The sequence below is a fragment of the Tachysurus fulvidraco genome, chromosome 20, assembly GCF_022655615.1.
Source record: "Tachysurus fulvidraco isolate hzauxx_2018 chromosome 20, HZAU_PFXX_2.0, whole genome shotgun sequence".
Lineage (NCBI taxonomy): Eukaryota > Metazoa > Chordata > Actinopteri > Siluriformes > Bagridae > Tachysurus > Tachysurus fulvidraco.
In genome coordinates, this window is record NC_062537.1 from 15,220,490 (window position 1) to 15,247,183 (window position 26,694).

Below are 26,694 nucleotides of genomic sequence, written 5' to 3' on the forward strand. Positions count from 1 at the left end.
TGTGTGTGTGTGTCGCGTGACGTCACGGACAGACTCTGCGCGCTCTCCGGACTGCAGCGTTTTTTTCTGCTGTGTTAATCTAACGGAAAGGTGGATCACTGGTCCAAACGCGTCTCATGCGCATTATTTCCTTGGATGTAAAATGAACACGCAACATATTTGTGGACTTAACGACGCAAAACCTTCTTTCAGTCCTTGATACTTCTTTTTTCTTTTCTTAATTATTTTTTTAAGAAACGGACCTCAATTGATCTTGCTGGGACAAACTTTTGGAGTTATTCATATAATCAAACGGATCATTTCTGGAAGCGCTCCAGCTGTAAGTTACGCACTCTTTAACTCTTACAAGTTACAAACTCCACAAGAATACTTCTCCCGAATTGGTGTTTTTAGCACACAGTAAGCATGTTGATTGCTTTAGGTGACAGATAGACCATGTGATTTCATGTATAGCCTAGTGGGAATGTTATAATTTGTGCTTAAAGCGTGCGTAATGCTCTAAAAATTCACTTAGTGGTGTCTTTGGTGGCTCAAGTGGAAAGTGAGGTTCATTTTGGAATTATTCGTGGTTCAAGAATCTCTGTAGCAAGATTCCTGGAAGCACTTTTACAACCTAAAATAAAAACAACTACACATAAATGATGTTCCAGGAACCTTTTCCTTTTATTGTGGGTGTAAAATAAACTGTTGAGTGGCCAGGGTAGAGGAGTACAGTCCAACCTCCGGGCTGTGGTGGTGATAACGCGTGGCACACACGGAGAGAGAGAGAGAGAGAGAGAGAGAGAGAGAGAGAGAGAGAGAGAGAGAGAGAGAGAGAGAGAGAGAGAGAGAGAGAGAGAGAGATGCACAAAAACGAAGTCTTATTTATTACACTCTCTAACAGTGATTATGTCAGGCTTAAAATGTTTATCACTCACTAATGACAGCATAGGTTGTCAGAGCAGAGGTTCCTGTACATATTAAAACAATGAATAAATAAGGTCGGATGTTTTGGGACGCAGTTTGTGCTGCTGAGCGTCATTCCAGCTCTCCTGCGGTGAACTTAATGAACAAAGCGCTTCAGCATCACATCTTCAATGTGTTTCCCCAGATGTTTTGATGAAACGCCAAAATGTCCTGTTGTAAACAGTGTTATTCTCAAAAAAGATTAAAAATACAAAATACAAAAAATGTATATAAAACTATTACGCAAAAGACTTCAGGGCTAAACTTGGAATAAACAGGTTTTTGCATTTTTTTTTTTCAGTTTTAAATTCTTATTGCTATTGTGTAAGGCAGGGCAGACTCGCTTAGCGTGATAGTAAACTGAACCATGAGGACTGGGTTTGGACCAAGCCCAGTGTACCCGCCTTCCATAGAGTAATGTAGCGCCCTTCTGGGTGGAGGGCTGCACTCCACCACATCCCTCTTGAGACACGTCCACATGCATACACCCATATTCCTGTACTTCTGACCTTCCTTTTTTTTTTATTTAATTTTTTAATTAAAAACTCGATTGCTCAATTTAGTAATATAATATACATTTGATCGGAACCACTTTTTTTATAATGTATTTTATAATAATTACTATTATTTTTGACATTACATATATTTGCTAAAATTATTTATTTATTTATTTATTTATTTATTTATTTATTTGTGGTATTAGTTTTATTATTTATTTATTTATTTATTTTTATTATTATTAGCATACATTCAAGTTCAAGGCCATTCCAACAGATGGACACATTGATCTAGCTGCTTTGAAGTAGTTGCTTAGTAACGTCTTGGCTTCTATAACCACGCCTCCAAACAGCAGCGTCACATGTGATACAGCAGAAACTTGCATATTCACATTAGAACTACAATACAATATTAATATTACTGGAGATAGGCATAGTATTGGAGTATAATGTTATTTCAAATCTACAAGTATAAGATTATTATTCATGCCAAGTTTGTATCTTAGTGCTCAGGGGATTTTATAAAAAAATGCTAGTCATTGATAAAATGCTGATCAATAATACAAACTACATTAGAATACAATAATTAGACATCTGAGATATATTTTAAGGCCTGGATTGGTCTGGTCAGGACTTTTTTACATTCTTGGAACTACTTTTCCTTCATTCCTTGTAGTATCCCTTCATCTTTTGCATTTTCAGTATGTATCTTTCCTGGAAAAGTGACTATAGTGTGTATTTATATTATATTTAAGGTTGATAATTGGACCTTAAGTATTACTGGTGTAGCTTTAAAGTATTACTGTGTGAGATAATTAAAGGCTCACTAAATAAACCTTCCTAAGTTAAAGATACACACTCATGACATAAAATATGAACCATTGATGGCACCACCCCAGCAACAAGGAAAAGTACAGTTTGGTACCTGCTTCCCTCCCTGTGCCACCCCCTGCATATTTTTAGTCTCTCTTTGAGCATTTATCCAAGACCTGTTATCATTGCTTATTGGTTTTATTTGTGTCATCTGGTCACAATAGTAACTATAATTACATCAAGGCTAAGCTCGCCTTCATCTTTTTATGAAGTACATAGTATCTCATCTTTTGATTAATGCACCACAGATGCACTTCCAATGAAATCCAGAGACATGGTTCTTATGTTAAAAAAAGGCAGGCTAGCTTCATTAGAGACTCTTAAACCCAAACCCTTTCACTTTACAAGTAGGTGGAGACCTAAGTGAAGGACTGACATTTTAATTTAGATATGTCTAATGAGTAGATCTTTATGGGTACGTAGTCATTTCAGTTTTTTTTTTTTTGCTTTGCCGGAAAACATAGTGATTTCAATGTGTGTTTGCAATTTAGCAGAATTGCATGGAGACTTCTATAAACATCGCCTACTATGTAAGTAAGCAGCTTAAAGATCACTAAGAGTACATTCACAGCCATTACATCATGAAAGTTGAATTAATCTCCGACAAAGTTCTTATAGTTACAGGCACAATTCTATATAGAGCTTCTGCAATAAATAAAAATGATCTATTGTATTCATTGTGTGCTTTAATAATGATGCCATTTTTAGTTGCCAAGAATCGTTTTAATGAAAAAAATGGGCTGGTGTTAGCTAGACAGGAAAAGAAAAACAAAAAAAACACGAACACATTTCATTGTCATCTCTCAGGTTAGGTAGGGTGCAACTGTCCTGCCCTTCCTGTACTGTGCTGACTGGAAAAATGAAATGTGTTTAGTGCCCTTCAATTAAAGGAGTGGTGTGCTTTAAAAAAAAATGAGTCCCTAAGGGCCAGGCCATGTAGTCACAACCTGCCACAGTAAATGGTTTGTTTTATTATGTGGTCTCCGTGTGTGTTGCCTTTGTCAGCTGGGTATAAATAAACCAGTTTATTGTGATCTTTATGGCTAAATTTGGGATTTGGATTTGGAATGTGTGGGAGCTATGTGGTGATGATAATGGCTGATAAGTCCAAACAGTATTATTTGTTATAGTACTGCTTGATGCAAGTTGCCATATATCAAGACTTCCTGTAATAGCATCTCTAAGGTTATGTGTTAATGCCACATCCTGTGCTACTTTATAATAACTTCATAAAATGACAACCAAGATGGGACCGAATAAAGTTTTAAAGGAAGATTAGTGCATAATTAAAGATTACACATTTCTTGTAAATGTATATATGCAGGTCAGTCAAGCTATACATTTTGATATGTGAATCAGATTTTCTTGTGACATTTATTATAACTTTAAATCGTCTTGCAATTCTTTGATTTTCCATTCTTGCACCGATACTCTACAGGACCAAAGGTTTGTGGATATATGAAATTTTCAGTTTGAGGAAGACCCAGCGAAGTGTGATGGTCAGCTGTGCACAAACATTTTGCCATATACTGTATTTTTTTCTGATACCAGTATATATTTTTTATCCTATAGTCATTCTTTCGTCTCTGATCTCCTAATCCGTTTTTATATGATACCAAATCACACCCATAGTGGCACTAAGAGTTCTTTATTTGAATGTGAAGTGATTGTTGTAAGATGTTTTTTGTTTTTCTGACAAGTTTCTACTCATCACATGGTAAAGAAGGACAGCCACGTTGTAGAAGGCTGACACATGCTACACATACACTCGTTTATTTGTAAGGCAGATGTCAGTGGGTGGTTATCTGTCCAAAAAGCAATAAACAAAGGATACAGACACACGCAAATTTCATTAGTCAGCCAATGACGTTTTTGTTAATTATGCAGATACTAAGTGAAATTCAGTGTTAATGTTAATGTGGAATCTTTTCTATCAGTGAAGGTCCATGCAGATATCATTGTTTTCGTGTGATGTTGAACGTCTGGAGCCCAAGTAGAAAAACAGTTTTTCACAGCTTGCTTCAATTTTATTTGTCTGGCACTTAAACTAGATCTGTCAATACAAAGGAATCCTAGACTGGCATGAATCAACACTTTACTGGGTGTATTAACAATCCTGATGTACATTCCACTAGATTGACTGTGTATAATATCTGAAGACATTTTTAATGGTTCAGGAAAGGAGCATTTTGTTTCCTTAAGTGGTTTAAGACTTGCTTGTAACTGATAAATGCTTGTTCTGTGCAGTGACACATTAGAAGCATGTGGGTCTGCACATCCACATGTGTGCATGGTTTCTCTTTTTAGTTTCAGGTCATGAAGCAAAAACCTTTTTAAAAATACTCATTGTTATTTTAGCATGGTCTCTCAGTCAACACAGGAAACTTGAGGTTTGGGTTTATTTATACTTTTTTGTTTTGCATCATTTTTTGTTTCTATAGTGATGTAATGTCTGATAAACTTTCAATTCATCTCTTAATATTCTTACAATAACAATTAATGCATAGGAGTACAGAGCTTAAAGGCATGTTGTTATAGGAAAAAACAAATCAGTGATGGAGCTGTGGATCAGAGATAATTATACCACAATTAATTTGATTATATTATAATAACAGCACCTTTTGCATTTTATTCCACTTATACCAGAGCTTTATACCAATTTTTTTTCCATAATAAAGAACATTAAAGAAACCATTTTTACCTTTTTTTTTTCACCAGCACTGTGGTATAACACAGAATAAATCTAGTCATTATGACGGATGATTTGAAACCAACGTCTCACACAGCACATACTGTGTAATTATTTTTAAGAGCAGTCCAAAGTGTGTTTGCTTTTAAACAATAAATGCTCCTGGAGTATCTGTTGCTGTATGATTGTGATACAGCGATATTACTCACAGGGTTACTGTTGTGTTTGAAAATAATTCCACAGTTATACTGCTGAGTAAGAGGTCATCATGGAGTAGTGGAAAATGATTGGCTGACTTTCTCCCTGAGCAAGCACTGAGTATGCAAAAAAGAAAATGAAAGTACAAATAACATTGAAGTAAACATGTGGATGTGGGGCAGGAATTGGGTTTAACAGTTTTCTGCTCTGTCTTGCTCAAATCATTTGTTTTCTTATCTTATTTCAATCTTAAAACATTGTATGCTGAATTCCTTCTGTCTGACCTACCCAGTAGTATATAAATGCACAAAACTGGTTGTGAACTGAGGATCTATCTTCTATCTGCTGAGATATTTAATGGGAAATCAGTGTAGGATCACTTGTCAGGCACATAAACATTGGCAGGAAATTATCAGGAATTCTGCTAGCTGGAGCTTGTCCTAAGATTTGATCTATAAGTCTCTCCTTATTCTCACTTATTCAAGATGTACTTCTGGCTAAGGTGAAAATATAGATAACAGTAGTACCCTATTTATACCACTGAATTAACCATTATGTTAACTTCAAACTATATCGTTTTTGTATTTGTGTATTTAAGCTACAAAGTATGGATAAAAAACACTCATGGCCCATCCATGCCTGCAAGTTGCTATGATGTTATTGAATTAACACGCTAGTAAATCTGTGTATTGCTAAATTTAGAGCCAATACTTCTATATACAGCATGACTCATTCAAGTTAAGAAGGGCTCCTTTGTTGAAAATGTTGAACTGATGTTACTTGCTAAATTCTGGAGTGAGGAGACTCATCTTTCTGTGGAGATGTTTCAGGTTGAGCATCTATTTTGCTAGTTTTTTGGAAATTCTGAATGAGTCAAATTGACTATTGGCCCAGATTAAGGTCTAGTATTGTACTAAATGTTTTGAGGTCATGACACTAGAGAGAACGTGATTGTTCTGTAAAATAACAGAAATGACAAAAGCTTCTTCTGGGCTCAGGAAAAGTTCTTGCCGTGAAAATGTTTTTTTTTAAAAGAGTTTTTCATGACAAACTGGAGAAAATTTAATAAGGTATCTAATTAACGATGGTATTTTAGTTCTTGTCATTTCTTCATGGAAAGAGCCCTACAGTATGTTACTTTGGGGCAAAGAAATATTAACACTTTCTATGTTTATTAAAGGTACAAAGTGTGTTGTGACCTGGGAAAACACTCAACATGGGGAAATTCAGATTTTTTCTGTTTGACTTTTATTTAACTAAAATGTTTTCATTTTGTGAAAGTAAACTTATAGCAGTGCGCTAGCAAAACAGATCATTTGACTGTCAGTGTCTGATTACAAACCGAATAAATGAAGCTTAATTCCATTTCAGTAGGGTAGGTAGCTAACCCACAAATGAACAATCATATCATGATATTCACTGTGTGAGGAAATCGCACTTCACTAGCAAGATTTCAGTCATGTTAAGACATGTTGTTGTGTCCATGATGCAGGGCTGTCAAGTGTCACGCATTGAGAGTGACGCATTTTGGTCTTTTGTCATGCTCTCCCGCCACACATCGTATTTCTCATGCAGAAAAACTTTTTGACTATTTATCATATATTTAATAAACCGTAGCACCGAAAATGTATCAGTCCGCACCGCTGTCTCTATGGAACCGGGCAGGAATCAAACGCGTCTCAGTTCTTAGTCGAGCCTGACACTTATCAGCAAAACAAAAAAAGACGCTACACAATAGCCAATCAGAAAATAGCACTATCTGGTTAAGATTTAACGCAACAACCAATGGAAAAAAAACATTCATTAGAGAGGGTATTTTCGATGGTCGGTTTGAAACATTGTCCTCAATCATGACACTAAAAATGGCTGGGCTTGAGCCGAACTGTTTTAAATTAGCAACATTACAAATGATAAAGGAGTCCAAAATGGCAACAAACACTTACAATAAACACCACCAGTCATAGTGTCTCTCTCTCTCTCTCTCTCTCTCTCTCTCTCTCTCTCTCTCTCTCTCTCTCTCACACTCACACACACACACACACACACACACACACACACACACACACACACACACACACACACACGTGCGCACACAAATTAATAAATGGAAATTAAACAAATACTGTGTCTACTGTGGGGGGGGGGGGGGGGGGTCTTCAAAACTTGAGAGCCCTGATGATGTTTAGATGAAATATGCTTCACATATGCTATACAACACCCATTTTCTAGTATTTGAAAGCAAGAAAAATCCTATATTTGGTTTATATCCTATATGTTTTTTTTATTGTTGGTTGAGGTTTTTTTTTGCTAGAACTCAGCAACAGTGGACCTTTGACAGTTTTCCATAGTCTGCACACACATAAAGATACTTGCGTTTTACTTCTTTGCACTAGCATGGAATTACGCAAGTAGCTCAGCCAAAAATAATCCAACAGTTTTTCCACATCTCTGAAATGACTTAGATTCATTGCTGGTTGTCTAGTTGTATTTTAATTTTCTTACATAAAGGTATAGCATGAGAAAAATCATTTTAATCATATGAAGTTGCAGGCAATGTTTGTGCTCAAAATGGAAAAAGAATTCCTGTTTTTTGAGGTGTATTTGTGTATTCCTACAGCTTTTTAATCACTTGGTCAGTATTCATATAGCTGTGGAGTCCCAAACTAACAGCCATTGCAAAAAACTCCATGCAGATTTCGAACTTCCTTTAAATGACGTATTTAATTAGCCTGGTAAATTAAACACATATTTTTATTTGAAATTCGCTAACGTGCGCTGCCTCACCAGGGTCGTCCACACAATTTATTCATTGTGAAATACTTTTCTGTTACTTTTTACTGCCTGTGTCCTGAACAATGGCCTCATTGTGTTCTCAAACGGTTCGAGCTTTGTGCCTTTTGCTTTCTCACAACCTGACGGAGAGCGAGAACATTTTGAGAAGATGCCTGTGCTTAGTGTTGCATGCCAACTCTTGACTGCCCATACTGACTTCCTCTTGTTGGTGTTAGGTTTCAGAACATGCTTAAGGATATTAAATAGCTAACATACAGGGGATACAGGGGTTATTATTTTTAACAATGTGCATAGATAAGTGGAAGTAGATAATGTATGCGTGACCTGGAAACGATATCATACTGTGGTCATGTTCATAAATTGTAATTACAATAAGCCTTGAAGTATATTAAACTATTGATGTGACACGGCCTGCCTGATTTTCACCAAATTATTTCCATTTGTTGGATCACGTCAATGACATGATTTTTCCACATACAGGAACACTTATGTGTTGCATCTGAGATTGTTCAGGCTCATCACAGCATTCAATATTGCATTTGGGAGTTGGCCAGAGGACTCATTGGCAAGGTCTTGCAATAATTATTAACAACAATGTTCTACCGCAGCCCTTACACTTTATACAGTTTACACTCTTGCACGTTTTATTTCAGCCCAAGGTTCTAGTCTTGTACAGTATGTTTCACAATAAATTGACACATAGCCATGGAATTTCAGTAATGTGTTTTAAATCCTTTTTTCATGACCATTTTACTAAACCACCCAATTTGTTCTATTATCATGTCACAAAATGAATTTACAAATGGTTGTTTGATTTTTGTCCCCAAAAAAAAAACAAGCTAGATTTTTCAGCAGAAAACTAAACATATAAAAGCAACTCATGTTTATTTGTATCTCTGTAAATCATCAGATAAAATTGTAAAAATGTTTGCAAAACTATGGATGTCACTGACAGGGTTATATATAATTAAGTCAGCCAACTGATATTTGTCTATAACTATTTTAGCTAGCTTTAGCTTTAGCATTAGATATGACTTTGGAAGCACATTGTGGAATGATTAAGGACATGATGAGATGCAGATTATCCTCCAGAGAAAATATTAGAACCCTCCTTGCTGACTCAATTTGGTATTCATACTATTAACGCCTATGAGGATGTAATGTTTTTATCAGTTTATACACTAATCTAACACCAATTGTAGGTCACGGATGGTTCATAGCAATAATGACACATACAGCTTTAAAATTATTAAGCTGATATACAGGCCTGGTAGCATTTTACTTCAGTGTCTATTTATCCATACAGAATGGATCCTGTGATAATTCTAAAGCTGCGGTTTACCACAGTGCTGGGTGGTCTCGTCAGTGTGATGGAGGGGTGGGTGGGGGTGGGGGGGTAGGATGGACAGACACATACTCTTTCTCCTAACACTCATTTGTTGAAAGCAAAAGGAAGTTCACAGATATTAAAGCACAAACTGTGTTCTGTTCAGAGGTTTCAGCTCAATGAAATCACAAGCCAGAGGCTGAACGATCAAACGTACATACAATGACAGCATCTGTTTCACCAGCACTACTGAGGCTACACAAAAAAAAGGCAGTGGAGAAAAAAAAGTCATTGACTTTTACTTGACTTTTTAGTTCTAAACAGCTGATAACAGACAAAGATGAGTGTGAAACGGTTTATGTGATAGACAAAGAATTTGTGTAGTAGCTTAGTAGTAGGGGCTTAATAGTAGTGATTTAAAAAAAAGAATTGTAAATAAATAAATAAATAAAGCAGATTTAAGAAAAACCTCTCAGTGAACTCACTTTACTTTAATCTTTTGTGAATTTGCATCATGTATATTTGTATCCTGTATATAACATTTTTAATGCTTTGTTTGATTATGTAGACACTGAATATCACACCCATATGGGGGATGTGGTAGCTTAGTGGTTCATTTGTTGGACTACTGATACAATATACATGATGCAAATTCACAAAAGTTTAATTAAAATCAGTAGTCTAAAAGGTTATGAGTTCAAATCCCAGGTCCACCATGATGCCGATGTTGGCCCCCTGATCGAGGCCCTTAACTCTCAGTTGTATAAAGTGAAATAAAAATGTAAGCCATCCTGTATTAGGGTGTCTGTTAAATGTAATATGTGGTTCTCCTTCAGACTGTTTCCAAAAAATGAGAAGCACACAATCATAGAGAATGGGGTTTCCTTTCCTTAAACTGTGAGGTCCAAAACTTTTCTAGCATGGCAAAGCTCTTGTGCACAAAGCAAGTGCCATGAAGACATGGTTGCTAAATTTGGCATAGAAGAACACAAGAACTCTGAGTTCAACCTCACTGAACACCTTTGGTATGAACTAGAATGCTGACTGGACCCCAACATCCACATCAGTGCTTGACATCACTGATGCCCTTGTGGCTGGATGAACACAAATCCCCACAGCTATGCTCCAAACTCTAGTAACAGAAAATGGGGAATCATTGTGAAATGTAATCTACAAAAAGGAAGTATGAGTGCTACGGTCAGATGTCCACAAACATTTGGCAATGTAGTGTAAATCAATTCAAGTGTCTTATCTTAAAAAGGAAAGGAAAGGAAAAATCCCCAACAGATCCATTCAATGCTTAAATTACATGAACACATTTCCTGTGTGAGGTGTTTTGGAAAAGAGTGTCAGCTAATTCAATGGAGTTTTAGCAATGATGAGACTAATAGTTTAAAAAAGTGTAACAGTAACAGAGCGATGACTTTTCTGCATCTTCACAAGCCTCCACTTTTTGGTTTGCTTCTTTGTTGAAGCTTGTTAGGTTAGTCATCTCTTTCTTTATTTTCAATATAGAACGAGGCATACATTTGAAGAAAATTTCCTCATGCATTGAGGAGAATTTGTGCAGATGCCAAAATGTTTGTGTCTGTTTAATATCCATCTGAGTTCATTTTATAACCCAGGGTTCAACAGTGTTTGTTCGTGGTCTCTGTAGATGCTGAATAATGCAAGCTTTTTTAAAATGCCCAACTGTAGTCCAGTGTCTTTCAGAATGGATTTTACAGTATGAGCTTAAATCACTGAAAAAGATTTTACTGAAGCACATTATTCATGAATAATCCAAAAGCACTAGTTTATAACATCCAGATCTTTATAAGAACTCTTATATGATGTTAGTCACCATGAAAGTCCCCATGAAATTAAAATTGGTGTTTTATGGCCCTCTTGGTGCTGTGCGCACAAATAAGCCACTGTTTTGTTTTGGGTTTTTTTTTCAAATGATAAAAGTGTGTCTTGCAGATATACTTAATTCCATTTTCCGGGTAAAATTTCCAGGGAAACTGTGAAATTTGTCTGTACTCGTCCACTTTGTGTGTGTCTTTGCATTCATTCCTCTTTCCAAAATCTTGAGTCTTGGCCAAGGCTTGGTTTTCAGTCCATTTCAATGGCACTTTAATTTCAATAAAAACGTGAACTGACTCTAAATAGTCTGTTTGTTTTGTTTTTTTTACAGAAGTATAACTTTCAAGATGGATGGACAGTGTTACTACAATGAAAGCATTGCCTTCTTTTACAACGAAAGTGGAAAGTACCTGGCCAAGGAGTGGAATACAGTCAGCAAACTGGTGATGGGACTTGGGCTTACAGTATGCATCTTTATCATGCTTGCTAACCTCCTGGTGATGGTGGCCATTTACATCAACCGCAGATTTCATTTTCCCATCTATTATCTCATGGCTAACCTAGCAGCAGCAGATTTTTTTGCCGGACTTGCTTATTTTTATTTGATGTTCAACACTGGGCCCAACACACGCCGGCTAACTGTCAGTACATGGTTACTACGCCAGGGTCTGATCGACACAAGCCTGACGGCCTCTGTAGCCAACTTGCTAGCCATCGCCATCGAGCGCCACATAACAGTCTTCCGCATGCAACTTCATACCCGCATGAGCAACCGACGTGTGGTTGTTGTTATCGTAATCATCTGGACTATGTCGATTGTCATGGGTGCCATCCCAAGTGTGGGCTGGAACTGTATCTGTGCTATCAAAACCTGCTCCAATATGGCGCCACTCTACAGTAATTCGTACCTCGTCTTCTGGGCCATCTTCAACCTGGTGACCTTTGTGGTCATGGTAGTGCTTTATGCCCACATATTCATGTATGTCCGCCAGCGCACCATGAGAATGTCGCGCCACAGTTCAGGTCAGAGGCGCAACAGAGACACCATGATGAGCTTGCTGAAGACAGTAGTGATTGTCCTTGGTAAGTGTCTCTTTTCACTCACCAGTTATGCCAGTTTTCAGTAGGTTTGCCTAAAATTTAATTAGTAGGTGTTCATATTTATACAATTGATGCCAAACGTTTAATGTTTGGATAAGGAAAAAACATTAGCAGCCAAACTAGTACTACACCATTCATACAAAATCCTGTGCAATCAGTTAGAATTTGTATTTTGTCCCAATTTCATGGGAACTGAACCAAAGCCAAGTAAACGGTTTTCCAACAAATTTTATGATTACCATTTTAATCTCTTCATCCTGCATTCATTTAATGGTGCTCTGAGAAATATTTGTCACCATTTTTCTGTGTTTGTTTTCCTTATTTTTTCTAGTCACATTTAAGAAAGGCTAGGCTAACAGCTCACTGCATTATTAGAACTAGCCACAATTGATATGGAAATTGTGAGAGATTAGCTAAATATGGATTCAAAAAAAGCATTGGTAGCTTTACTTTTGGAAATTTAACACTTGAAAATGTACAAATTTACCTTGATTATCGTTTTTTTCTCTCATCATTTTTACTAATTACTTCAAACCCATATTAGCTAACTTACAAGTTTCATGTTTCATGTTTACTATCATGTGCCTACAAAGTGCTTTGAGCACGTATATACAATAAAGTTTAGACATGTATAAAAAGATGTAAATAGTTGTGTTGTCATAAAGAGGTATAACTGGAGATACTGCACATATTCAGTACTAAAAATTATCAATAGAATATTGAAAGTACTGTATGACAAAATGACTGCTGTCCTGGATGTTCTGAAAGACTGAAAAGCACTGAAATTTGTAGTAAAATAAACTATTGAGTTGCAGGTAATATTCAGAAGGTAAAATTCTCCTCAGTAGAAAGTAAAATCCCTGGTGAGAAAAAAGTGCCTAATTTTAGATTTTAAATAGCATCTTCCACAAAGCATTAGAATTCTGCTAATAATATCATTTTTATGGAGCCATCTTTTGGTCACTGCATTGTCATTTTATCACATTGTCATAGAGATTTGTCCTTGGGGTGTCTTTATCATCCTTCATGGCAGTTCTCACCGTACACTGTGCAAAGATTTCCATGTGCATGCTTCCTGCTGAACTGTGACCTTGTCTGTGTTTAACTGTTCAATTCAGTGTCCTCATTCTACTTAATGCTTATCCTGTGAACTTCATAAAGATGTTTAGACATACAGGTCTGATACATCACACCTGAAGAATTCTACATTTTGTAAAAAGAAAATCTTTTTCACAACACAATGTTTAATAACATGAGACCCAATTTGATATTTTAAATTGTGATAAATTATGTTTGGATATTTGGAGGTATAATAGATATTATATTACCTTACATATATATATATATATATATATATATATATATATATATATATATATATATATATATATATATATATATATATATGTATATGTATATGTATACATATACATATATATATATATATATATATATATATATATATATATATATATATATATATATATAGTAGCTTTTTAAATACAAAAAAAGACATTTATTTCATAATTCACATTTATTACATTGTAGTTTTTAAGTGTTATGTTAATGTAGACACAGAACATTCATTTTGTTTAGAAAAAGATTAAGAAATATTATTACATTTTTCAATTAATATTAAAAATATAGTTTTCTCACTGTTTTAAATATTATTTGTAGTTGTGTATTAACATAACATAACATAATAACAATACTACTACTACTACTACTACTACTACTACTACTACTAATAATAATAATAATAATAATAATAATAATAATAATGTTACTAAATTCAATTGTTTACTCTTTATTCCTGTTTGTTTTTGGCAACGCTGAACCTTGACAGATTTTGGGTAGATGTTTATATAGTGTTGATTAGCTGAGTTAGGATAGTAAATATTTTTAATAATAAATTTTAAATAAATAAGAGATTGCTTCATCAAAGTCTGCATAAAATTTTTTTATTTTGTTTGCCTACATTGGACTTTTACAATTTAATTATTTTCAAACTTTTAAAATATAACTTTGATTTTTTTTTCTTCTTATTTATACCTATGCCCATAGGTCATGCTTCAAACAAGTATGTTATCTTATTATACAGTCGTGCCAGCACATGAGTGACAGAACAATGCAGTCGTTGAGTGGTATACAGCTAAAGGTCTGTGGTCCCCCGATCTTGTCGCCAGTTCCAGTGTTTGCCTTGCACTGTGTTAGCGTCATGCCTTGCTGCTTTACCCCAGCCAACCTCAGAGAAAGAACCTCACTCAGGGCTCAGAGACCCAGAGCCAGCAGGAAACAGTGATGTTGTTGTTAAAAACGTATGGGGCTCAACATGAGGCTCTGGGGAAAGTGCAGAGCAGTAGAGCAGGACAGGAACTGATACGGTTCTTAGGTAGTGCTGGCACTCCTCAGATAAGAGCGCTCTAATACCATTATAATGTAGCTGTGTGTGTGTGTGTGTGTGTGTGTGTCTGTGTGTCTGTGTGTCTGTGTGTTTGTGGCTTAGAGCCATATGAAAGTTATGTAGATGTTAAATGAATGCAGCCAGCGACGGCTCAGAACGCTCAGCCATTCTTCATTCAGCTCCATGTAGAGCAGCTCATTACCACATTTCCACTGCTTCAAAGTCTCACATTTCTCAAGTATAAGCTGATCTTTAGAAGACCTCATGATTGTCAAGACTGAAGTATAATGTTACTTAGACTGCTCTTAGAACTGTCAAGTCCCTTTAAATGCATCGTTCAATATTTGTATTAAATATTTATTTACCTGAAATTGTATAGTCCCACTGACAGAACACAGAGCATTGACATCAGCCATGTTATGCACTCGTGCCACATTAAACTTGGAAAGTGAAACCTTCCTGAAGTTTAAAAAAAGTCTGACAAGGCTACATCATTGTTTATTTTACATAAATATGGATTCATTCAGCTTCAGCAATTGCTTGGTCAGGGTCAAGGCCGATCCACTAAACAAGTTCACGTACTTCCATGTTTTTGAGAGGCGGAAGGAAACTGGAGAATCCATACAAACATGCTAAGAATTTAACTGGACACCCTGCATGTGGTGCCACAGTCATACACACAATCACACAAAATCACACACAAACACTCACACACACTACAGCAATTTAGAGATGGCAGTCAGCCCACCATGCATGACTTTGGACTAAGTGAGAAAACAAGAGTATCTGGTGGAACCCCTGAAGGATGGAGACAGGAAACCAACCCTAACCCAGGAGGTGTGAGGCAAACATGCTAAACGCTAATCCACCGTGCCTAAACGTATTTTCAAGTATATATGTTTATTTAAAAAAAATATAATAATTTTATTTGTGTACATAATGCACTTCATGTCCATCCATTAGACCACCTTTAAAGACACATCCACAGTAAAAAAAAGAAGAGTAAATGTTAATTAGCTGTTGGATATTAACATATCACGTACATTAAAATAAACTTTTGTTTAATATTTGGTTAATCAGTTAATAAGTTATGCTTTAAATCTTATGCTTTTATTTAAATCCTTCTTGCAACTGTCTTAGAAGAATTAGTCCATCGAGGGGTTTTGGATTAATCCTGATCATCCTCACAGTCCACATCAGCACACCTTCACACACATACGCACACACATTTACATTTAGGATTGAGCCCCAGAGCTGTGAGGTTCCCGCTGCACAACCATCCTGTGTTAATAGAGATTTGTGAACAAGAATCTCTCTGTTCTAGTCCTGCGGTCCCAGGGTTTCCCCACAAACAAACATGCTTGGGTCATTTGGTCAACATTAAGTAACTAAAAATGTATGGGGTATTGGATATATTTAAATGTCGACTTCTGTGCAAACATATGAAGGTGGTTTTTGCAGATAATCTGAAGATTAATGTTGAAATACACATAAAAACGATTGAAGCGACTTCAACACTCTGAAGTGTGGATTGCCTTCCAGGTCTCAGGGTGGACTACTCAAAAATCCATTAGCTAACACACCGGGCAAGTGATAGCTGTGTTGCCCAGTCCTGGGTTATGGTTTTGCTTTGGAAAAAAAATTGGTAGCTACCATAACATAATAAGATATGGCAAGTTAAGTGCAATCATGCAGCAAATGTATAAAAACACACACCATAAATGTAAAGTTTTGCAGAAGTCACTGGAGCTACGCTAACCATATTCTTTCTCTAATTATTTTCTAATTGCAGTGGTGTAGTCTACGTGATACGCAGGTATACGCCGTATACCCACTAGGAAAGGCCAAGGATTTCCGTATACCCACTTAAAAAGCGTGAGGATACGTAACAATATCGTTTTGTGACAGAACTTTCATTCATAAATTCACCCCGTTCGTGTTGCGAACACAGACTGTGGTTGTGATTGCGAATCACTAACGTTTTTGGACCATTGGGGCTTCTGTGGGCTGTGACCTGATCTGACGTCACCTACCAAGGAGGAAAATTAGTTGCTTGGTGGTGTTTTTTTGGCGCAAATTAGAAATTAACTAACTAATATAAAAGAAGATATGAAACGAAAGCAGACTCAAACTGACATTTCACCCACAGCACGAGTACAAATGTATTTGGAAAGCTTTGTAAACTACCAGTTCATTCACTTCATAATATTCTGCAATGAAAGAGTGTTGATGATAAAACTGAACAAATGTTTATTGTTCACTCTTAAATGTATATTGAAAATTGACAGCTGATAAAACCTGTGCTCCATGTCCCATATTCATATAACATTTGAGGCTAAATGTAGCTCTTAAAGGTATAAAGTTCACCCAAAAATGAAAATTGTGTCATTTTTCAAAATATCATCTTTTGTGTTAAACAGAAGAAAGAAACTTATACAGTTTTGGAACAAATTGAGGGTGAGGAAATAACACAATTTTCATTTTTGTCTGAACTTTACCTTTAAGAGCTACATTTAGCCACATTTATTCATTTATTCATGTTATATGAATATGGGACCTGGAGCACAGGTTTTATCAGCTGACTGTCTTTTGTTGCTTATAAGAAATTAGAATGTTGATAACACATAAGCAGTCTTTAATAATGCTCTAAATTACATGTAGATGCATATTTTATGCATTAGTGAGTGTGGTGGTGCCTATGGGGTGTCGCTCTAGGATGGGTGCGTCTAGGATGGGAGGCTGGGAGGGGGGGAAAATCACAGTATACTCACTACAAAAAACTAGACTACACCACTGTCTAATTGTATGAAGAAAAAATCAAGTAACCCCTAGCCCACTGAATCTACTGAAGAAAAAAAAAGTAAAAGCACAAAAGCACAAAATCTGCTTGTCTCAGGCATCCAAGATACGGATTAATCCACATATCAACACAAATGAGCTGATAAAAAGAGGTTATAGACAGCATGCTTCGTTCTCTAGTAGACAGGAAATATAACAAGGTTCTTGGGCACTCTGAAGCTTTTAGTACTGAATTTCTTAATGGAATTTTATCTAGAATTAATGATGAAAAGAGAAGTAAATGAGTAGGGGGAAAAAAAATCTGACTAAAATGTATTACTAGTGAAATTCCCATATTTAAAGATGGGAATTGGCCAGAAAATGAGCCACTGTGTCATGCTGGTGTTTTTCACAACCTTATATCAGAATGATTGTACACATGGAATCACTAAATCATCTAAATGTAATCTTGTATTTTTATTTATTTACTTCCTACCTATGAGCTCACACTGGTATTTCTATTGTAGTGTTGATCTAGTGCTCTCTGAGGATTTATGAATCAATAGTAATTCCTGTGGACATGTTTTTAATGTATAATTTCCAAGAACCAATTCTTATAAGATTAAGATACATTTTCAGAGCTCTTCTTTTAGCCTGTTGCTTTCACACCATATCTGGTCTGCAGATTTCTCAGCTTGGCTGCTATCACCCAGAGTGATTGAAGTCCGCTCTTGACCGCTGTATGTAAGCAATTTGAGCAATGCTTTCAGAAAGACACAGTCTGAAGGGGTAGTTTACAACAAATGGCTGGCCGTTTGCTAAGTACTTTCACAGGTATTGCAATTCTCACTGACACTTCATTATTCCCTCCTACTGATCTGCACCTCTGTACTTTCCTCAATCCATGTCTGCATTCAGTACCTTCTGAGAAACCAAAAACCCTATTCACCCATTTTTCTGTTGTTAGAGTGCTGACAAATTCTAAATCATATCTCATACCACTTTGATCTATCACCATGAGGGCAATCTTGACAGTTCTAGGGCTTTTGCGTGAGCTCCAACAGATGATTTTGATGACCCCTGCTTTGTAGTCAGCCAGTGGTTTATTTTATAATTCCTCTGGGACTATAAAGAATACCACACAATTTCTGATGTCATTCGTGTGCACTAGAGTAACAGACAAAAAAGTCTGGTTGTTTGAATACTTAGTTATACTTTGGGTCCTTGTCAATGGTTACTTCATGGTATCATTACATGTCTGACTTGTCTACAAAAAATGGCTTAACAAATTGGTGTCCATGCTGTGTATACTGTGCATAATGTCCAGGCAATTAAATAGATAGTCGATGTGACTGGCATCATACTGTACATCTCAGCAGAGGTTCTTCTGCAAACCTGTGATGCTGCTTCACATCAGGTAACAAGAAAGCCCTCAGGACAGCCCCAGTCCTGGACACTAGTAACACATGCTACATGTGGTAAGGTATTTAGCCCATCACCAAATTTAAAATACAGCCCAATGCGTTCTTTCCAGATTCACCGAATGACTTCTACACATGGTTTGAAGTGCAAGTTGACATGCCTTTAGGGAAGACCACATGTCCTCCAAAAGTCCAGGTGTTTTATCAGATTCCAGAATTAAAATGTCCTTGAACTTATTCCTGCATGTTTTATATAATTCCCTGTCCTGGGTCATTTTTGGTGTTTTTCACAACCTTATATTAGAATGGTCATACAAATGGTAACACTGCCTCTAAATCTTAAAAAAAAGCTATAGGAAGCATACTCTTTTCTCTGTTAGACAAGTAATATAATGATCATCTTGAGCCATCTGATGCTTTTTGCAACGAATCACGTCATGGATGTCTTTCCATAGATGTTAGATGCTAGTTTTTTACTGTAAATGAGATAAATGCACGTCACTCAACTTAAGAGCATTTGCCAAATATCATAAATGTAAATGTTCTTTCCACCTGTGAGCTCATGCTGGTTTTTCTGTAATGGTCTGTGATCTCTGATGATTTATGTTAGAGAACCGATAAAGATGAACCAAGAACCCTGTTTCTCTGGATATGATTTTCATGTAGAATTTCCAGATCGTAATATAATATATTTCCAAAACGCTTATTTTAGCCTGTTGCTTTTACATCATATCTGATCTGCAGCAATCTCTGATCTGATGCTATCACCCAGAGATGTTTTATCTGATTGCAAATTGACCATCTGCAAATCTCCATATACTCATTCCAGCATGCTCTATATAACGCACAGAAACTGGAACATTTTTTGAAAAAATATTTAAAAAGGGGGCAATTTCATATTTGATTGAAACTGCAGAGCTTCCACCTGGCCTGGTAAGGCTGAATTCTTAGTGGGTTGTCCCGCCATTGCCCCCTTTCCACCAGAAAGAACCGGGTGCTGGTTCAGAGCTAGTGTTGGTGCCGGTTTGCCTTTTTTCGAGGGAATTCTATTCTATGGGCTAGAGAGCCATCACAGAGCCAAGTCTTACGTCACTGAATACAACGTTATACAGCAACGTTAGCACAGCAGCGCAAACACGAACACAACTTCACATCACCGGCTCACACCAATGGCACATGTTGCTTTACTGTTAATGCTCATGGCTTTGCGATCCTACATCGGCATCCAAACATGGCAAATCCTGATTTAACATGATTTAAAAATGGCGCTAACAATGTTCGCTTTTGTCTTGTTGGTCACAGTAACCCCTCCCCAGCCCCTGACACAAGCGGTTCTTTATAGCAGGCCTCTCTGCAAGACCAACACAATCATCATTAACAATCCTCAAAGCGTCAAAGGTGTCAACACTCTCCTGTCTACCATCCTGTAGCTCTCACACCAATCATGATGAAGTCTATTTAGGCAAGTTACGAGGCACACAAAGACCAGACTCCACACCTCACTAACATTCACACCTGTATTTTTTTTTTTACAGCATAGTGTCTTCACCCCCTACTTTATCCTTACAGATGTTATAAACTTTACTATGTTTATATGCTGATACTTACTAACAGTATACAAGCTGATATGAGTTGCAGTTTTTTATGGATTTGAGGCTTTCCATTGTCTGTAGTAAACTCAGCTTTGGTTGTTCCATGGTCTTGGAGGACTGACATTTTGTTCCACAATACTGCTGCATATGGATAGGAAGTGAGCCAGGAAGCTTTTCACAGGAACACAGAACCTTATTTATGTGTGTCAAGGACCATGGAACATTACAACTTGAACCATGAAAGAACCAGCATTCAACGCAGTAGTATATCACGTTTGAATTTGCCGACCTGGATTATATGAGCCTGAACAGCAAAGTCTTTGTGTTAACACATATGATGTCTTGCTTGGAGTCAATGCAAGCCTTTGAGAAGTTCCCAACATATAAATCCATTCTCAGCTTGAAAGTGGAAAAGATGGTCTCCAGAGAAGAACGATGCTCAAATCAAACCAGACTCCTCCTGTGTTGGCTTCCATGTTACAACATCATGGTGTCAGAAGATTTTTTTTTTTCTTTCCTCAAACCGAGGTTAGGTCTTAATAAGCTGATCCAAACAAATTCACAGACAGTTTGCTCAAAAGGTGTTCAAGCAAAACAATCATGTATTATTCCAATGGGGTACTAATTTCAAGGTTCACTAACATTTAGGTTTTACTTGGAGCTTCAGAGAAGATATGATTTATCTTTAAAGTCTACTTTACTTTACTGCAAAATAACAAGGTCCATTTCACTACTCAAAGCCCAAATGTAATCGTGTCTGGATTTACACTCGCGGTAAACACATTGCTCACAGTAATACTATTTAATAAACAGCAGGAAATACAATTTGCTCTAAAAACATGCCCTGCGACATCTGTCAGCATTTCCTGTTATCGTAATCATATTTCAAATTAACACAGGGAATGGATTGGTATCATTAGTGTAACAGAAGTGTAACAAGGCAGGTAACTCATTATTAAATAGTAATTATATTTCTATGCTGACTAAATCCTGACGTAATAGAAACACTTGCTAATTTACAATTTTTTCTTTTGCCTAATCACCAGCAACATATATATTAATGCTATATCCATATATCATTTATTTCCCATACCATGCATGCACACACACACACACACACACACACACACACACACACACACACACACACACACACACACACACACACACACACACACACACACACACACACATGCATGCATGTATTTGAACACAAATAAAATTAAAGTACCAAAAGCACCCACCCTACCTCTAGAGACTGTATTCCTTTCCTGTTGAGTTTGTTCATAAAGAGCAAAACGTGGCCGAGTCATGGAACCGTCCCTTTGCAGTTTATCTAACTCCTGAGAGTCTCTACATAACTTTCAAGTGATGTAAAGTACGCAAGTACAGCTGTGTTCTCTAAAAGAAAACCAGGCGTTTTGTGAATATCACTCTTGATTGCAAAATAACATCTGTAGCCAAAATGTTTATCCTTTTTCAACACACACTGAGAAATGGCAGCTGAAAACAGTGTCACTGATTTGTTAAGCGTGTTTCTGAGCTGTATATTAATGTGGAGATGTTATGTGAATGCTGCAAGAATGTAAACGACATGTTGAAATATTCCCAGAAATATCTGACCTCTGGATTTGATAAAACCTGACAAAAGTTTCTTCCTGTTCCACTTATTAAAAGGACACCTCAGAATTTGCAAAATAGTTGTCATGGATAACAATTTAGCAGTTTTTTTCAAGTATGGTGCTATGACAGACAGGGGTAGTTTCATGATGGGAGGAACAATGGTCACCTTTTAGAACTAGGTATATATATTCCTTATATTTTATTTCAGGCCACATATTATGTTTTGTGTCCTTTTCAAATATATTTCAGAATAATAATGTTCTGAATGTGCATTTTTACCTGATGATGCAGGAATCTGATTGTTATATGATACATTAGTTTCCAAAAAAAAAAATTCCTTGTAATTAATGATATCATTCTGTCTCCCTTCCCCAGGTGCTTTTATCGTGTGCTGGACGCCTGGTTTAGTTCTTCTGTTGCTTGACGTTTTCTGTGAAGAATGCAATGTGCTGACTTTCGAGAAGTTCTTCCTCCTCTTAGCTGAGTTTAACTCGGCCATGAACCCAATCATCTACTCCTACCGGGATAAGGAGATGAGCATTACATTCAAGCAGATCTTGTGCTGCCAGAGGCAGGAGAACATAAACGGTACAGTGGAAGGTTCAGATCGCTCAGCTTCCTCCCTCAACCACACAGTCCTGTCTCCACACAATAATGACCACTCGGTGGTCTGAACACAGCAGAAGAACGCAGCTGGCACTATCGGGATCAAACCCAGGACTGGAAAAAGCTCTCAGAGCTACACAGGAGGCATTTGTATTACCAAAAAAAAAAAAAAAAAAACCTATTTTTTTTTACATGTTCTAATTTTAGTGACAATATATTTAGTATTTAATGACAGAATTACATTGCAAGGGATTAGGGTAGAATAATGATTTCCAAAACTGGTAATTGTTAGGTCAACTTTCCATGAATTTAGATTTTTGTACTACCCAGTAAGTTATGGGTTGTTCTCAGTATTAATAAAAAAAATCCTATTAACCTTTTCGCTTAGGCTTTTGCACTATAGAGGTAAGCAGTGCACTTCTGAGACCACTGATTAATGGCACAATTTTGTTGCCAGCTAATCTGAAGAAGATGTGTATCTCATTTGGTCTGTTGCATCACTGACTTTTCACTACACTTGTATACAGAGTAATTGGATATATGCTAAGGACATCTAGAAAAGAAAGAAACAATGGTAGTAAAAGCTTTCACATGGGAGCTGAGGAGAATTCCTTAAATAACTTGAATCATCTAAAGCTTTAGTGGCATGATGGATTGTTCTTAGGTGTTCCACCATAACAGTATCAGACAGTGCTCATGTTTCATTTGAGCATCATTTCAGTATCTCCTAGTTCAGAATTGGGTAGCTCTTTATGTTTTTTTTTTATTATTTTGTTTTGTTTTGTTTTTTAAATCAACGACCACTTACATGTATGAGCCATTTCTTTTCAGGGAATCAATTTCATGGACTGTCACCACATTATAAAGTCACAAATGCCTTTTTTTTTTTTTTTTTTTTTAAAATCAAGATAATTTGGGATTTCTTGTTTCTTTTAAGGACTTCCAGGTTTCACAGATAAATGGCTATTACTTGGCTAACAACAGTATAGTGCGCTCGCACACACACACACACACACACACACACACACACACACACACACACACACACACACACACACACACACACACACACACACTCAAACTGGTCTTAGTATAAACTGTCAACGAGAAGTGGATTAGATCAGATTTCCTGAAAACCCTGTTTATGGTGTGATATTGTTCATGTCCAGGAGCCAGGGCCTAATTTATTTTTTCTTGTGCCACAGTCATAAGCACCATGAAATGTATCTTATGACATGACATAAGAGAAATTAAATGATCAGTGTATGTTGGTCTGTATGTACAGTATGTATATAATATATGTATATATTCAATGTTAGTCAAAAAGGGAATCTTTATTTTTAAGGATTAAGTGACCTTTTTCTCTGTTTTTGCTCCCAGTTGTATCCTGCTTTAACACTTAAATTATTTTTTAAATGTTTAACTTGGAGGTAAACATATTTACTATTTTGCATTAATGAATTTTAGGTGAAGACCTGTTTAGCAGTGGATGGAAACTGCAAACGGTTTCAAATACAGTGGATACTAACTTTGCTAATAAATATTACAGGAAAACATCATACAATGCAAAGTCCTACTAGTTTTTACAGATATAATAGGTTATTTTTCTTGGATATGCCATTTCCATGCCCTTTACCTGGAATATAGCCAAAAAAAAGCCCTTGTATCTAATTGGGTGATATTGCTGTATCCATAACTGAGGTTATGTAGTCCATAACCTCAGTTATGGACTGTTGGTTTATTTCTCTCCCTCTTTATGATTTATCTAAAACACACAGTTTTCATGTTTATTTCATATGATTTTAATCTCACCCAAAATACTTCTTTCTTCCATGGTCAAGCCTAAATTCTGTATGGTATGAGTGACAACCTGCCAGTTTTCTTAAAATAAACTTGTATGATATCACATTTTATTTCTAAAAGATTTCTTCATCCTTTTTTATAATTTTTTTTTGATTATTTATTATTGGAAATATCATCAACTTTCAATATTGAGTTGTGTCTTTTCCAGAGTTGGAGAACATCACAGGTTGAAATTCAGACCTTTACATTAAGACCTGTAAGTGCTCTGAAATGAACAAGAGTGTATGCTGCTCAAAAAATCACAAAATATAACCAAATTATCACAACATATAACCAAAAAGCAGAACAGTCTCATTTATTTCAGTAAAATGGCAAATAAAGCAATCAACACATGGAGCTGGAATGATTGACAATTACCATATTTTGAAGTCTGCGATATTAACTGGCCCCACAGAAAGCCTTTGTCCTTCAAGCCATCTAAACATTAGTAATATCTCAATGCTGTTCTCAAAATACTGCCCTTAATTACTCAGAAAGGTACCTGCAAAGTTATTTTAAAAGTTATGTGAAATAAAATCTAGTATGGTATATATTTCTTACCTAACATTAGTTAGCATCCGTTAACCAAAAACCTTCAGCTAAAAATGTTCAGAAACGTCCAACAACAGCCAAGAATAAAACTTTTTTAGCTGAAAAAGGAAAAGGCTAAAAGTCTGAAATCTAATACCAAGAAAACACCTTTTATGGTAATAGTAAGTGACTAAAAAAAGGCACTGGTTCGCACAGATACTTTACAAAAGAGTCAAACATATATATATTTTTTTTTATCATAATCATCAGGTGCTTGTTTAAAAGAAAATTAACTGACGCTTTCCTGCTTTAGTTAAATTTAGACACTAAAATGTTCACCTACTTCATTTAATACATTGCTGTATATTAGCATCTTTTTTCCTGGAAAATGAAGAAAGAATGTGTAAATGTATACTCGTGTATACTGAACCAAGACAGATGGAAATATCAGATACAGTATACAAAATGTACTGCTGTTAAATGCTAGTTCAATGCATAGCCTGTAGGCGACACATTTAGGCCACATGTCCATTTTGTCCTTCACTAGACTGCCCATGGCAATAAAACAGTTTAGTTTTCCAGTTTTCCTCCAGACTGACAGGAAGTTCCTGTGTCCAAAGCAGAGCAGACAGTGGGTGCTGAGTGAGAGGGATATTACACCATTTTGAGCACAACCACTTTCCAACATTGTCTCACAGAAAAAGACAGGGAAACCCTCTGGTTGTGTTTGTGGATTCGCTATAGGAAACATACCACACATTATGGAGAAAATTCATGGTATGTGAAATATAGAGCAACTGAGTATCTGAGGACAACTTGCTGGTGGAAAATGTCAAGTCCCTAAATCGGAGCAGCTGGATCCGGCATTCCTACGTGTTTGTGTTGCTCTTGAGTAATATTTGATACTGAACATGGAATTCCTTGAGTTTTTCTAAGAGATAGCCATACTTCCTGTCATTTCCAGGGACTTTGTATTACAAGGTTTAACTCTGGCTTTGAAAGGAAGTTTTTTCACTCGGTGCACAATCTGTGTAATGGACCTAAGCACCTCAATTGGCCACGTAATTATTTTGGGTTGAGTTATGGGTTGAAACTCAGCTATTTAGAGATCTACAAGATTTTGCGTATGACGCCATTGATGGAAATATTGATGTTAATCATTACGAAGCCGCTTACAGACGATGAAGTGAGAAAGCTGGACGGAATAGCTGAGTTAGCGTAAATTCCCAATGGCGCTATAACGTTGAGGTTGGTGAGGAGTCACAATGAACCAACTTGTCTGTAAAAGAAAAAAATCACCTTTGAATATAGAAATATTGGTATGCAAATGGTTCAGATATTTCTCATGCATTTCTCTTAGATCATCTGAAGTATTTATAATCCTATATGAATCATGCGAAACAAGGAACACTTCTGAGTACATGGTTGAACAACCAGCTGTGTGTTTTTCCATCATTTAAACAAGAACTAATATTCAGATGGAAATGATAATAACAGTAACTATGACTGAATTCTGACTATGAAGATGTCACACTTCTGCTTGGTGGTTTTGTTGTCAATTACAGATAACAGATGACGGATTACAATACTAAACACTGAGCAAATGGTTATCATTAAGAAAGACTGGAG

At 36.3% G+C, this 26,694-nt stretch overlaps 1 protein-coding gene across 1 annotated transcript; it reads left to right on the forward strand.

Moving 5' to 3' along the window:
- The first annotated feature begins 25 nt into the window (after nucleotides 1-25).
- On the forward strand, nucleotides 26-24,605 carry lpar1 (lysophosphatidic acid receptor 1). Its single transcript, XM_027140974.2, has 3 exons — nucleotides 26-319; nucleotides 11,499-12,250; nucleotides 22,462-24,605. The coding sequence occupies exons 2-3, from the start codon at nucleotides 11,515-11,517 to the stop codon at nucleotides 22,758-22,760; spliced, it is 1,035 nt and encodes a 344-aa protein (XP_026996775.1). The 5' UTR covers nucleotides 26-319; nucleotides 11,499-11,514; the 3' UTR covers nucleotides 22,761-24,605.
- The last annotated feature ends 2,089 nt before the right edge of the window (nucleotides 24,606-26,694 follow it).